At 39.6% G+C, this 16,473-nt stretch overlaps 1 protein-coding gene across 1 annotated transcript in view; it reads right to left on the reverse strand.

The window, feature by feature from the left end:
* Window positions 1-16,473, reverse strand: part of hsd17b12b (hydroxysteroid (17-beta) dehydrogenase 12b) — a 30,207-nt gene extending 13,734 nt beyond the window's left edge. Inside the window, exons 1-5 of the mRNA XM_022206111.2 lie at window positions 16,120-16,473; window positions 3,778-3,824; window positions 2,267-2,342; window positions 1,527-1,634; window positions 1,145-1,209 (exon numbers count right to left, since the gene is read on the reverse strand). Of these exons, the coding sequence (XP_022061803.1) occupies window positions 1,145-1,209; window positions 1,527-1,634; window positions 2,267-2,342; window positions 3,778-3,824; window positions 16,120-16,297 (474 nt within the window). The 5' untranslated portion in view covers window positions 16,298-16,473. The remainder of the gene's footprint in view (window positions 1-1,144; window positions 1,210-1,526; window positions 1,635-2,266; window positions 2,343-3,777; window positions 3,825-16,119) is intronic.

Consider the following 16,473-nt stretch of genomic DNA (forward strand, 5'->3'; position numbering starts at 1 on the left):
GTGTTTTTATAGCAGAGGATTTGCAGCTATTGGTGGAGAATGCGGGCATGAAACAGAACGTAATTGAGGTTCGTGACAAAGTTCTCTCTCATCCACATTTTATCCAGCAAGTCATAGCTACCCTTCATAAGAAATACAAGATACATCTCCCCACAGCTGACCCAACATCTGCATTTGCACTCTCAGGAACAGGTGGACATTTTGGGAGTTGTAATTGCATTGCAGTGTGAAACTCAAAGCTGAAAATGTGAATACAGCACAGAACTGGTAATCATCTAAATGCTGCATCTTAATGGATTGTTACTTTCTTATTTTATATGCATTCAAGGGCATATTTATCTTGCTTTACTTCTTTATTTGTAAGTTGCTGCAGCACAGATATTTTTAGGAAAGACCGTTATAATCTGATTTATAAAGAAAAAAAAAGCAGTTTCATTTTTTTGCATTTCTTGTTTTCACTGCGCCGAAAACATACCAAACTGATCTCAAAACAGAGGAATGTACCATACTTTTTGTGTACCATTACACACTAATTCCTGAGAAATTAAGATAATTTTCACCATTTTTGAATATAAAGGGCAGGTACTCTTGTTAATTTGTTCAGTCAGGATAATAGAAATTATATTCACAAAGGCCAAAAGGTTTAATTCACCCTAAAGCAACAGTTTAGAGGATAAGGAGGAGAAAGCAGACACGTCCTCTCATGAATGAAAAATTAAACTCCCACTTTAGACAGATATCGCCGCTAAATAGACTCTACGACTTACAAAGCTGAATGACTTCATGAATTATACTTTCAGGGTCCTTTTCTTCTATTCAACAGTTTTAAGAGGCAGAAAAGTGATCTAAGTGCAGAGCGGTCCACTTCTATTGATCGACTCTGTAGTGGAGCAGCATTGATCCAACCTGGACGGCTGTCGAACGTAAGTGAACTGAACTAATACATTAAACAGCAGAGAGGAATTTAGACGCTGGTGGATGTCAGAATGGCGAACAGGAGCGGAATAAAATGTGGCACCAAGTGCTGCGCGTGGAGCGGAATGTGTGATCGTTGCCCAGCTCATTTTGTACAGCCTTGTAAAATACAAACCTGCTATTCTTTATTTAAATGTTATGCACAGAAATCATGAAAGTTTGAACTCACCGTGTCCAGATTGGGAACGCTGAGGAAGAATTCAGGGTAAGAATAGGATATTCCAACATTGTTGACTGTTAAAAGAGAGGAATAACAGCACTGTCAAATTCAAAATGCAATATAATGTTGAAAAAACAGCTCATTTAAAGATTAAACTCAACATGAAAAAACGCAGAGTGTCATTCCTTTATTCGGTCTTAGGAGGGCAGCAAAGGGCTAATAAATTAACCTTTAGGAATACATGAAAAACTTGATCAAATTTATCACAGTGGATTATGCAGCAGCTCCTGCAGCCTGTGGGCCTTTATTCAGATTGATTTTGCCGTCTCATGTGACCAACTATTAAGTTTTATGAAAAACGAGGTGGCCTGAGCACCTGCTGCAGTCTTACCCAACACTCCGATCTCCAGTCCTGCGAGTCCATCTTCTATCTTGGAGTAGATATCACCGGCGCTGAAGTCTGCCGCGATTGTCTTGGTCTCGACGCCACATTTACTGACTGAGGACGCAAACATGCATTTTAATTACGCATTCACGAGAAAGAATGAAAACAAACACTACCCATTTATAGAAAGCACTCATGAATGACAATATTAACATAAAATTGTCACTTGGAGAGGGAAAGGGGAGGAAAAATGATTAAACGCTGAAATAATCATCAATGAGGATATCCCTCCCTTAAGAGGAGGCTTTCATTTAATTGGACAGATTCACTTTCTGCTCCAGCAGGAGGCTTTACTGCCTCATAACTGAAAGCATAAGAGTCCTGCTGAATCTCGAGTCAATAAAGGACCACTTGTGCAAAACTCATAACTCAGCGCGATACCATTCAGTCGCTGGACTATCATACCGTCCGATACGGAGACGACGTTTCAGGCTGAGGATAAACGAGGCCGTATCGCTGCACGGGTCATTTACACTCAGCCGCAGTCCGGCAGCTGTCATATTTAACACATGAACTGTATTAGTCTTGTGCCTTTGGAGCCCTGACAGTGCTGATTTCCCTCGACTCCGAGATGGTGGATTAGTTAGACTGATGGATTAAGCAGAGCAATATTCAGCTACATCCTGTAATTCATGGTGATGTCGGAAATAACATACGGGGATAAAACAAGCACGCATGTGTCTCACCGATCGACTTGGACACGTCATCCAGCTTCTCCTGAGAGCGGCTGATCAGCACGATGGAAAAGCCTCGGCGGGCGAGCTGCGACAAACGGAAAACACAAACAAAGGCAGCACAGCGATGTCAGCAATTAGTTTGGAAATTATCAACCTGTTACTCCTCTAAACTCTTACTGAAATAAATATTTCACCGCTGAGCCCCAAAACATGCCGACAGGTTTGAAATTCATTATTATAGGGGTTTTTTAAATTTATTATAGGCCTATCGCACCTTTGACTGCAAAATGTACAAATTTGTTCCCTCGTGTTTTGAACATGTCTGAATGGCAAAAAAATGAACTGAAAAGCATGTTATGTATGAAAAGAGAAATTAAATGATCTAAAATCGCCAAAATTATACAATTTATCAGACCCAGAAAATGCAAAAACTGAGAAAATTGATGGATTTTTCAGTTTTACAATTACCATTGAACTAAACATGTCTGAGCTGCAGAAAAAAATCATCAAATACAAGTTATAAATGGTCAAAATCCATCAAAATCACTTCATTCTCATTTTTTAAAAATGCCAAAAAATAAACCCTTTGCAATAGTGGGTTAGGCAGATCTACTATTTTTGGAGTCAGTTTGTAGATAACAGAGCGGAAATAACATTAACCCCTTAAGCTTCAGTGTACATTTCCGGGTTTATTATTACACAAAAAAAAAAGATTCCACAAAAAACGGCCATAATCCAACCTTTTACATCCAGACGACACAAGCCAGTAAACTATTTTATCCAAAACATGTCCTGAAGTCGGTATAAAATCCACGAATCGGTCGTTTTCAAGGAAATGCACCTCGCGATGCCCGTCCAATATTCCCCGTATTTTTCGTAATTTTTTTTATTTAAAAATAGAATATTAGCGATTTTTTGTACTGAAAACGGCTGGAATTGACCGAAGCTTAAAGGGTTAAATAAACGTTGTGAAATATGGAAACATTCACAAAAGTGTGCTTGAATTTTAGGTTTAAGTCTGTAGTTTTAAAGAATGGTTTTGAAATCACAGTTTTGTCACAAACTGTGAATCTACAAACTTCCATATCTGTTTTGTAAGTTTCAATCTGTATGTCCACGTCTGAAATTGGTACCAACAACACAACTGGCTAGACGACTTATGCCAGTCATCTAGTAGTCGGTTTTCTTCTTGCAGAACCTAAAAAACACCAACAAGTCAACAAAATACAGAAACAGGAACATGACTTTGTCTAGCGTAAGCAATAAAACATTTTTTTGGGTAGATTCTAGCCAGCTGGCTGATATTATTGGCCATCGATCTTAATACACAAACTTGGGGAGCACAATTCACAGGCAGAAACTGAAATATGAGCCTCAAAGAAAGAAAAATAACCCGTAAGTAATGACCTGAATGCTGAAATGCTCCAAACCAAAATTATAGGTATAAATCAAATGTAGGATTACGGCGACAAAACTCTATTTTCTAGCACACCTTTATGACATTTGCAGGATAATCTTACCTCCTCTGCATACGCTTTGCCGATCCCATCTGTGGCTCCCGTCACAACTACAGAGAAGAAAAGAAAGGACAGAGAGAAGCTGAACTGGCGGGAAGAAAGTATATACCGTCCTAAACGAAATGTGAAATCTGAGGCTGTAATGAGACACAAAGTATGGATTCCTTCTGTTATTCTCAACAGAGCTCGATTGGCCAGTGAATTAAAGGTGAGGAAAGGAAATTTCACAGCCCCTGTACGCTTTTATATTTATAGTTTAGGACGATGAGAATCGATCCACACAGCAGGAAGGTGAATCATTACAGATACAAATGATGTGAAAATGCATCACTGACAAAGTAAATACATGAACAGATCATATTAATATCTGTGGTCAAACTAATGCCTGCGACTTTGACCTCAGACAAAAGGCTCTTTCGTACTGAATATTGAGGATTTACTAACTGAAAACTGCAGATTTTAGAGTTTGGATGCAGGATGTTGCTTCCATTTAGCCACAAGAGCATCCCTGAGGTCAAACGCTGGTGTTGAGTGATGAGGGTTGCCTGGCTTATGTTGTTAATCCTTACCAGGCCATGTTTCTGGAGAAGTACATATACTAAAACCACCTAATCCATAAAAATATTGATCAAGTCTTGCGAGGTCGGATTGTCGTAGACGTTCGCCATTGTGAATTTCGGCCGTGTTATTACGGTACACGGCCCCAATAAAAGCTTTGTAATTGCGGCTTCGTTATACAGCTTTATCGTTTGAAATAAGCAAATTTGGGGCCAACGTTTATATCTTACCATTGGTTGACTTAAACATACGGGTGTGTGCATATTTTATGTTAATTAGCGAGCCGAGAATGTTCGGTTTCGGCTGTGTGTACGAGTAAGCGTGAACCGAGTATACTTGGTCCCGGCTTTTTAAGGGTTAAGATCAGGGTTTGGTACCCGTCAGTCGATTTCTCAAGTGGGAAAACCATTTCTAAATAGATGTGGCTTTGTGCACGAGGTCACTGACGCGCCGAAACGCTTTCTGAAACTACCGACACATACAGTCAAAAGGTGCTAACTGGAACTGAAAGTGGTCCTCTGCAATGACGACACAGAGGAACCAGTTTTATTTCCATAAAGAATTTAAAGAAGTTCTTAGCAAAGGGTTCTATAAATAGTTGCTTCTTAAACGGTTCTTTAAAGAACCCTGAAATGTGAATTAAAAAAAAATCATAAAATTATACCATAATTGGCGCTCGAAAGAACTTAGGGAATAAATAAAAAGGTTGTTTAAGGAAAAATCTTAAGATAGTTCTGGGGACTCATCTCATGTTCGTGGTTAACGGTTAAACATTTAGTTGCTGCTTCTGAGAGAACGGATACTAAACGGTAAGGTCGAAGACAAAGGACATGCATGTCAGAAAATGTACTGTACGTTAGCTGTAGTACCTGATTCTGCCTTTAGGTGGAGACTCCTATTGTTTAATGAGCTGGTAGATCGCATATTATTTGTGTTTAATACTGTAAAGACCAGATAAAGTGGTCAATTAGACTACAGGCAGTTCATGTTGGCTAGCAAAGAACATTTTTAGGGCGTTTAGCTAGCAACGGGCACCATGACAAAGACTTCTGTGACGCTTAATCACGATCAACAAGAACTGACAGCATGAAAATGAGCTGAAACCTTTTTAAATAATGCTTGTTACTAGAAATACCTTTTCCAACATGAGGAATAATATGAACTGTTTAATGTGTGTTATCATTGCAAAATGATTAGTTCGGAAAGCTGCACAAAGTTTGCATCCCCAATTTTAAAAAATAGGTTGTTCAATCAGTAAGTTTCAATTCTGAATCGTTGGCCAGACGGAACAGCATATTAAAAGAAGTCAGTCTGTGATTAATAATGAAAACAATCATTTGCAGCTCTAATTTTACGCCATTAGCTGCCACCAAATCTAATAACTGCAAAGTCCTTCAATTAATGACGGCACTTTGCAGATCCAGAGAGCCTTCTTAAGAACCATTTAGGAACAATTTTTTTTCTGAGAGTAGGTGTAATCACGCTACTCAGCAGCAAGTAATTTAGTAAGGTTCTTCTACAAAGCTTTTATCCAGCAGGAAGGTTTATCGGAGCTTAAGTCTTTCCAATATTATGAAAACTCCCAGACCTTAATTACACAAAACTATGAGGACAGAAGTTCACATGGACAGTTACATCATGAGGTAAAAAAGGAGTGGCCACATGTTGTTTTTATCTGTATCTAGCCTCAAAGTCGTGACCGTGAGCCCATTCTAGCTGACTATCCTGCTCAGGTGTCAAAGCACGCCTTCAAAATAAAAGCCCGCTGCTACCTTAAATGTTCTGTCTGTCTGACCTGCAAGAGTTTGATAGAAATATTTCAGCAGAAGAAAATGCTAAAATGAGAGGACGGGGGTGTTTTTCCTCTTTCCACTGTGGATTCATGAGTAAAGATTTTTTTTCCTCCTTTGTGTAAAATCAAGATGAATATGAAACACCCGGGGTAAACTAGACTGCCAAAGCTGTGCAGGAAACCTGAGATGAGCAGACAAAGAGTGCCACCTACAGGAACTTTATCACCACAGAGAATCTCACAGTGAAGATGTCAAGACTGTTTGACTGGCGAGTGAGTAAAAACCTAAAGATGATGGCCAAAAAAGCTTTGGCACAATAAAATTAATTAACTCTAAAGGTTAAAGAGCCGAAGGTGGATGAGGAGCAGCTGAGGTGACCGAGGAGGACAAAGCGAGGAGGGAAAAGCGAGTTCCTCTCCGTCATCGGTGGCAGTCGAGCGAGCAGATGCCCTGGAACTGCCTGGCACAAACAGCAGCAGGGGCCTATTTTTAGCAATCCCCATCTTTCAGAAGGAACTATTCATCACACCTCTGGCTAAATATAACAAAAAGTGGACGGGGAGCGGGATGGAAAGTCGCAAGCATTACAGTTTCCCCCTGAATGAACTGTAAGGCCTGTTTAAAGAGCAACACCTTGTACAAAATTACACATTTTGTGCTTTCAGAAACTTATTTTTCTGGTTTTACACTGCCCTTGTTTTGCATTGTGGTTGACTTGTAAGAGCAAAGTGCACTCAGGTTGGGAATACTGGTGCGTCGGTGAGGTCAAACCACATCCGTCTGGTCGGCTGCACCGAGCAGCTCGGCCTCCAGGGTTTGCTAGGGGGCTTTTAGACACTTAGCTCATTAAATACTACATGCATGGTGAACCGACATAAATGCAAACTCCGTTCACTGCAAACTTTTCTGTCCAAGACGAGGCACAGTCGCCAAAAATACAAACATTTAGGATAAAAATTGTAGTTTGACGATTTTGATTGTTTGTATTCTGCAGCCTGGCTCGATAACACTAAAGTTTAATCTGGGGCTGAAACGATTCCTCGAATTTGCATGAGTCTGCTCGACAAAAACTAGAGTTAACAGGTATAAAGGTGGTTTTCAACTTTCTGCTTCAAACTCGTCCCACAAACAGCAGCGTTTAACGAACATTTGACCGTTTTCCGCACAAAATGAGCCATTTTTGTGTCTTTTTGCATCATTTTTGTGCCGTTTTAGCATCATTCTGTATCTTTTCGTGTATTTTTTTTTTTTAGATATTTAGGCATTTGTGTCTTTTAATGTTATTTTAGCATTCTTTTGTGTCATTTCTCTGTCTAAGTTATTTTAGCATCTTTTTCCGTTTGTTGTTTTTGTGTTAAATTTGGGATCATCTTCTGTCATTTGTCTGCCTTTTTTTGCTATTTAGGCATCATTTTGTCATTTTTGCTTTACTTCAGCATCCTTTTGGGTCTTTTTGTGTCATTTCTTTGATATTTAAGCATCCTTTTGTGTCATTGTTGTGTTATTTAGACATTGTTGTCATTTTTGTGTCGAGTGTGGCATCATTTTTTGTCATTTTTGTGTGAACAGGTTGTTTCAATGAAGAGCAAATAGGAACACAAAATTTGCGATGGTAAAAAGCTGTACAGTTCACCTCAGATGTCTGCCCGTGTTCCGCATGTACAGTTATTTCTGATGCACAGCTTTTGACGCTGTAACCCGCATGCCAAGCGCCGAATCCGATTACTCGCCAGAATACTCGATTACTAGAATAAATGATAGCTGCAGCCCTGGTTTAATTTTTTATTTGTTTTGTCCTTTGCTGGAATGTGTAATTAAAGACGATCCATCAGTGGTGGATACCTGAGGCAAACTTTTGCCACATCTTTTGCAGGGCGATCAATTACTTAAATCAGACAATGCAGCTTGTAGCATCTTTTAAAAATGCACTTTTCACACAGAATTTCAAACCTTATTAGATGCAATAACAGCAAATGCGTAATGCCGTAAGAAATGATGTTCCAGCTCTGGAAAATGATTCACATTGTCAGCGGAGGGGATGTTATTTTTTTAAAATGTGCAGAAAAGTAAAGTTCACACCTGACTGTTGCTTTTATTCATGAAACGCTGCTTGTGCCGCCGCCGCAGTGTCTAATACAAATATCCCCACAGAGATAATGAAGTTTATTTTGGGCAAATATTTTGTTATCTTGACACTGCGATTCATTGCCTCTCCGGCTCGTCCATCTATCTGCCCTTCGCCGTGCCCGGCTCCCCCCTTTGTGTGATTTTCTTGAGTGCAGATGATGCCGAGATGCCAGGCGTCCTCCAGGGCTGCAGCAGAGCCAAACAGAAGGGAGTGGAGGAGGAGGAGGAGGAAAAAAAGAGAGGAGAGAAAATGACAAACATGGGGGATCCTGGGGGCAACTAAAAATAGCAGAGAGGAGAGGAGGGGAGAGTCTGCAGGCACAATGATGAGCGAAATATAGGCTGGGTTATTTTTAGTTGTTTTAAGAATGAACTGTTTTGCAGTCGGAACAGAGGGAGAGAGAAAAAAAAAAAGGGAAAAGATTTTACAGCTGAGTGCATGTTCCCTTCACTCAAATAAAACAGGGTCTATTTTAGGAAGTGCTGCCTCCTGCAAATCTGGGTTAGACCGGCGAGGTGTTCTGATGATGCTGCTACTATGAGCCGCCATTTGGGTTTTATGGCCAACATCATTTAATTGCTGAACACGTTTGCTTTTTCACTTAACGTCTGCACCTACAAGTGGACATAATGGCATTTTACCAATAAATCTGCCACGTTAAATCCCTTTCTCATCACGGCACATAAGTAGAGGTCGATTACAGCGTCTGATATTTAGGAGTTTTCTCATCATAGCCATCTTTATTTATTACTTGTTGCATTGATTCATGATAAAAGTAAAGGAGTTTAAGCATCTACAAAACTAAAAATTTAAAATTTTGTGTTGGAGGTGCACATCAGCTCCAAATATTGATCATTAATAATTGGTAAAAGCCTCCTAAATAACATCAGAATGAGCAAAAATACTGACCCGTGTTGCACAATTGAAATGATTAATCAATTAATCAGTTGGTCAGTCATCAGAGAATCAATCAGCAAATGTCTAGATACACGACTGAATCGTTATAAAGTAAAATTGCCCCCAAAAAGTGCACATTTTCACCCTTTTTCTGTATCACAATAAACTGAATATTGCTGGAATATTTTGGACTGTTGTTTAGACAACACAGGACATTTAGAATTTTGCAAAATTTTATTAGTAATGTTTGTCTCAGATGAGTAAGCAGTGGACTGAAGGATGGATGTTTCACCGTTTTCTGTAATTTCTTGCAGAATTCTTTGCACAGATCAACAAATTTAAAAAAAAACAATCATTAGATCCATCCTTAGCATAAAGCGACACTGCAACAAGAACCACTTCAATAATAAAAATAGTGCAGAATTACACTCGCCGAGCACTTAAAGGTGGGGTGGGCAGCTTTTGTTTTGGCATCACTGGACAAAAATGACATGCGAAGCTTTGTCAGATTGTAACAAGACAAGATGATACATATTTTATTGATTTAAAAGCGGAGAAACTGAGGGATAGAGATTTAATTCAACTGATCTGAGGGGAAATTGGACTCCTGTACTTTCTCCAGGCCCCATTTTCAGGTTTTACAAACTTGAAAACCTACAAACGAAGACCACATGGCTGAAATCTTGCAGAACGAGGGCCGCATATTTTCAAATTCTGGCCGTCAGGCGTCTACTGTAGGGCTGCACCTAACGACGCGTCGACGGAGCACGATACGTCCTCAAAAGCGGAAGTGAGCTCGCAATGCAACAGAAATTCCCTTCCAACCGGAGCGCGGAACACAGACGGACGTCGGCGCTGCATCGTGCATGTATTATGTATGCACGATGCAGCGCGGACGTCCGTGTTTAGATACAGCTGTATAGTAAACAGTGACATCCATGTTTACGATAGAATGCGGACATCCGCGCTGCAGCGTTCATACATAATACATGCACAATGCCGTGCCGACATTCGTCCGTGTTCTGCGCTCCGGTCGGAAGGGAATTTCTGTTGCATTGCGCGCTCACTTCCGCTTTTGATGACGTATCGTGCTCAGACGACTCGTCGTTAGGTGCAGCCCTAGTCTACTGCCTACTTCAGTTTTAATTAGGAACACCAATCAGCAGTGCGATGCTTAAACTCCTGCAGCTACAGGTCAAAAGCTTCAATTAATCACATAAAACACCAGAACTGGAGGCAAAATGTGACTTTTTGAGACTCTGAAGGCCACATAAATGTGAGCGACAGTCCACCAACAGTAGGATGAAACTGACACGTCTCACGGTGGTCTTTATTTTGAGGAATATGCAACTAAAGAGACGTCTGTGGCAAACTTTTTGGGCAGCCTGATCAATGACTTAAACCAATAAACTCAGCTTGCTGCATTTTAAAAATGCACTTCAGACCGTTTTTAGGAAGAATTTAAAAGCTTTATAGATGACACTAACACAGCCTACTCTAGATTTAGTTCCAGTCAAGACTGCAATGCATGAAATCCTGCAGCTACACGGCAAAAGCTTCAGTTAATAATCACAACAGACATTTAAAAAATGGGGGGAAAATGTGATTTCAGCGTCATAAATGTTGGTGCCACATGGGCTGCTGAACATTTGGTAAACGACAGTCCAGAGAAGTCAGACTGGTTGGAGCTGACAGAAGCGCTACGGTAACTCGATCACCTCTTTACAACAGAAAAACGTCTCAGAATATCCAACCTTGAAGCACCTGGACTACAACAGAACACCACATCGGCTTCGGCTCCTGTCAGCCAAGAACTAAAATCCGAGGTTGGAGCTGGGCACCGGCCGACCAAAACAGTTAAAGACTAGAAGTACTGAGGAACGTCACAGATGGCGAGGTCACAGTTTGGCATCAGGAGCACAAATCTGGACCCGACCTGCCTTATGTCGGCTGCTGCTGCTGGTGTAATGGTGTGAGGAATGTTGTCTTGGCTCACTTCGGGCCCCTTAATACCAATTAATCATGCTTCCAACATCGCGGCCAGTTCCATGTGCATCCCTTTATGGCCACGTCCTTACAGAGGCTTCCAGCAGGATAACACTGGGCCACGTCACGAAGCAAAAAGTCATCTCAAAGCGGTTTCATGAGCACGATAAGGAGTTGCTCTCCTCCTGCTGCCTCGTCGGTCATCGAATCTGCTACAGAACACCTCTGGGACGTGGTTGGACGAGCAATAAACGGAACAGAATCTAGAGGGAAGGTAATACTACATTGTTCTCGATAAACTGAGGGCTTATTAATGGAAAGGTGGGCATTATTTTCCTATAAAACCCATTTTTAATAACCCAGCTACATTATTATTGCAATAAAGCAGAGATGGTAATAAGTGAGCGTTTGTCTTAAATATCAACACACAATTTGATTTGGATGCTACACAAAGGGACTATTTTCAACATCTGGTAGAATCCAGAAGACTCAACAAAGTGTTAGTCCATTATTCTTGATTAACTATTAAAGACAGAATGGGCATCAGAAGGTCAAGAAATTGTAATATGACACAGTATTTTCCTTAAAAACAACCTATTGTTGATTAACTCCTACATCATGGGCATCAGAAGGTCAAGAAAAATTGGTATTTTCCTTAAAAACATTCAATTTCTAATCAGCAGCTACACTATTACTGCAATATAACAAAGCAGACATGTCAACAAATGAGCGTTTGTCTCAAATACCAACACACAATTTGCCTCTCTGCAACACAACCCTGCCTCTTTCTCCTCCTCCCAAACACGTAGCAGTGAAATATGGCCGTTGAACCAGAACGTTGAGGATCCCACGTCTCATGTGAACCTCGTTTATGAATGGCTTCTGCTCCGGTTATGTAATCAGGCCATCCGCTCAATCAAGTCCACTTCAGCCAGACAAAGTTTGTGAATGAAAGTAGCAGGCGAAGCCGCTCACGGGGCTCCTTCGCCTCATTGCATATTCTGAATCATTTTGCATGTGTGATCCAAAAATAACACACACACAAAAAGACAAAAGCCCTCCCCGGTACGTTTCCATTTTTAGCCGAGCACAAAAAGATCAAACGCGACTCGAGCTTCACATCCTCAAAACATTCGGCTTCCTCCTGCAGACTGAAACAGACGGCTCAGAATCTACAATCACCTTCAAATCAACTTGTTTTAGTGGCAAATGTCGACTGATAAAATGAAACAGACCAAGTAGTGACGTAAATATGAACGTAAAAGACAATAAGGAGAGTGCAAATGAATACAAATGCATGAAAAAAGGCCCCAAAAATTTGTTCTTTTTTTGCTTTCTATTCGAGACTTCCACTCATCGTGTTTGATGCAGTGCAAAATAACCTTATCTGTGCACACCTTTCTGGCTTTCTCTTAGACTGTCACAGCGGTTCAGCTCTTCTGAATCAGTGATTATTCAGAAAGCCCCAAATACATGCGCTTTAACAGCCTTTACGATGTGAACTTTAAACGGCGGCAGACCCGCCAGCGTTATTAAAACAATCCCAGCAGTCCGTTCAAATTTCAAGGTTCATCCAGGGAGCAGGCCGGACAGATGGACAGCGTTCAATCCCCTCCAGCCGTAATCCAATCAGCAGAATTACTACAGTCAGCAGCCCATGACAAAAGGTCGACTGTTCCTTGTCCGTTCTTTATTTCTTATAAAAAGCACCACAGACAGACTGACACTGTAGGTTTGTTTGGTTGCAAAGAGGCTCTAGTGTGGAACAAGAACGTGTTGTGAAGCAATATGGGAGGACTGGAAACTGTGTGACACATTAAACCATCAGATTAAACCAGCTCTGGAGCTGGGACTGCCTAACACAGCCTACCTGAAGCTAAGACAGCAGCTGAACTATGAATTCTCGCTCTAAAATAAAGGTGTCAAACACGCAGTACATGGGACGACTTTCTAAAGGAAAATACTATGTTGTTCATTGTTCTTTTGTCATTGTGTGTCTCATTTTCGAAATATTTTCTTGTTTTTGTCCATTTTTGTTTTTTTGTCCACTTTTTTGTCATTTTGTTCCTTTTTTGTCATTTTTTTGTCTTGTCTGTGTGTCCATTCTTTGCCGCTTTGTAACTTTTTTGTTTGTTTCATGTTTTTTGTCAGTTTGTGTCTCATTTCTGTAATATTTTGTCTTGTTTTTGTTGTTTTTCTGTCTGACTTTTTGTTGCTTGTCTCCCGTTTGTTCTTTTGTTTCTCACTTTTGTCAGTTTTTGTCGCATTTGTGTCATTAGTCCATTTTTTGTCCCTTTGTAACTTTTTGTCAAATTTTTTTGTCTCTGTTTTGTTTTGTTTCATGTCGTTCGTCTCATTGTTGTCATTCCGTTTCTCGCTTTTGTCATTTTGTGTCTCGTTTTTGTCATTTGGTCTAATTTTCTAATATTTTGTCTTTTTTTTCTTGCTTTTTGGTCTTTTTTATCTGACTTTTGTCGATTTGATCATAAAGAAATATACCATATTGTTCAGTTCCAGGTGACTAAATGTTGTGTTCCTTTGCAGACACTCTGATCTGGAAGTTGTAATGTGGAAATGATAAACTGAGGCTCAATGTTGTTGAAATTGAATTATTTTTCTCAAAAAATTTCAGGTTGTTCATGATATTTTGTGTAAAGATAATTCCTGAAACGTGAACATTTTTGCATTAAAGAAAAAAGGGAGTGGAGTTATTGTTATTTATAGGTTATTATGCTGTGGTTTTACTGGTCCTTGAGATCAAATTGGGCTGAATGTGGAACCTGGACTAAGATAAGTTTGACACTCCTGCTCTGAAAGTTCAGTTTTTGAGGAGAGTCTTTAAAATGTGTGAATTCAAGTGAAAGGTGGCGTTCTACTTGACTATATAATATCAAAATCTGCTCCTAATTGTTGTGTATTTACATATTTAAGTAGTTCTGGAAACCATAATCATCTAATTATGCACGATTATAATCATGTTTTCAAATTGAAGGTGTATCTGATGTGGAATTATGCAATTAAACGGTTAAAGTGAATGTACTCCTACAAAATAAACTACATGAATACTGCAAAAAGCATACTGGGAGCATTTTCACTGTTATATATTAAAAGCAGTGGGTGTTTCCTGACTGCAGTTTGCTTTCAGTGCTCTGTTATCTGCAGCTGATAATCACAAACAGTGAAGTTCCCTGACCCTGTCCCGTGGGACTACAGATGGAAATTAGCCTGAAGGCTATAATCTGGCATGTTTACTTTCATGTTTTTTTTTTTCATGTCTGTTCATTAACATGCATTGTCCCAATCAAATAAATAAAGAAAAAAAAAAAGTAAGATTTGTTGCCACAAACGACCATGAAATCTGAAGGTTTAAAGATACATTTAAAGTCATTTAACACCGTTTGCTGTTGCAACAGATTATTCAACATTACGACACGATGCCATCGCTACATTTAGATAAAATCAAGGTTGCTCTGAGGCGAGTCGTCGCACACATGACCCAGCAGTGACGTCAGAGGTGGTCAGAGACGCTGCAGATTATAACTTTCAGCCAGAAGAGGTCAGTGAACAGAGCTTTAAAAGACTGGGAGGCAGTTGTTTTTTCACAGCAGCACAAGAAAATGTCATTATGAGAATAAAAATAACCAAAAAAAAGATAAACTGTAAAAAAATAATAGTAATAAAGTTTGAGGAAATTAATTGAATCTGTATTTTTCTTCTATTAATGTGAATCACTGCACTGTAAAACAACAAAAACTTCCCAAAAGCCAATAGTGTGTCCAAAAAAAGTCCTTAAATTGTCTGTTTTATCCACATAACCTCCCCAAAACCCAAAGCATGTCATGTACTACCTTATATAATACAAAAGAGGAGCAAATCTTCACATCTGAGAAGCTCAAAAAAAAGGAAACAGGCATTTTTACTAATCAGTTAATCTCCTAATCGTTATATTGATTACAATCTTGGGGTCACCTGCAAACTGGAATACAAAACTAAAACTTTAAATCTGGACTTTTAAAAAAAAAAAATAAAGAAAAATTTTAGGACAATTTGGGTTTTTAATTTTATCTTATTTTACTTCAAACTGTTCTCATTTTAATCAATTTTAATGATAATCAACCGAAATACTGAATTTTTTTTTATTACTATTTGACAAACTTAGCCTTTTAATATTTTTATTTCAAAAGTTTATTACTAGTATGCCCTCAACTTTTATTTTCCTACTTTGTACATCAATGCGCTCTGTAATTAAATTAAAAATGAGTGAAGGAAAGAACAAATAACCACTAAAACATGACTGGCAGATTTAGATTTGATTTAAAAATCCAGTTTTACTCGCTGTGCACCACAATAAAGAACTAAAACTGCATTCTTTTTTTATTCTTAGGACAATTCAGGCTTTAAACATAATCCTATTTAACCCCAAACTGCTCTCAATTGACAAAATTAATGTGACTTTAAAATGTAAATGCTCTAATGATAATGCATTTTATAATTTTACTGACTTTTCCTGTTACTTCTTGGTTTGGATAGAGCTTTTCTTTTCGTACTCTGCACCTCAATGTACTCTGAGTTTGAATGAATTCATGAATAAATCACAACTAAAACATGACTGAGAATTATATATTTGATTATTTTTCATGTGATTTCTGTTGTTTACAGACATAAACTATTATTTTCTTCTTTATTTTAGTATAAAAAATGTGACTACAGAAACAATGGCTGCATGGATACAACCACAGGACGGAGACATTTCCTCTGTTTTATCAGAATTAGGACGCTTTGTTTAAATATTCAAAACGCACATTATTATTAATATTAAGAAGCGACTCCTACTACCATTTTTTGTCACTTGATATTGAAGTTACACATGGTGCTATATGTTTATCTTGGACTTTATCAGTGCAATATCTTCTGTTTAGCTTGTAGCTTTGTTTTGGAGCTTTAAAACATAAAATATGCATATGAGAGGCAGCAGTGTCTCACCTGCCCACTGGCCCAGCCTGGTGGGGGACACCAGCCGCCCGTTGCCCAGCACCCACACCCTGATCCCGGACAGCAGCCTGCACACGGAGCACACAGACAGCCAGGCCGCGGTCAGAGCTCCGAGGCAGAGCAGCGGCGTCTGCACGGCCCGGAACACGGCTTCTCCGCTGGACGACATGGCTCCGGGCTCTCCTGAGGCTGCTCTCTGTAGTTCTTCTGGCGGCTGGACTTCGGGTCCGAGTGTCGACGAGCTGACAGCGGCTCAAAGTGCAAAAACACGCGTCAGGAACAATCCGGGATGTCGCTGCTGTTTTAGACACTTCCGCATCCGCGTTTGGCCAGCTGTGATTGGTC

The sequence above is a fragment of the Acanthochromis polyacanthus genome, chromosome 2 (genome assembly GCF_021347895.1).
Source record: "Acanthochromis polyacanthus isolate Apoly-LR-REF ecotype Palm Island chromosome 2, KAUST_Apoly_ChrSc, whole genome shotgun sequence".
NCBI classification, from domain to species: Eukaryota; Metazoa; Chordata; class Actinopteri; family Pomacentridae; genus Acanthochromis; species Acanthochromis polyacanthus.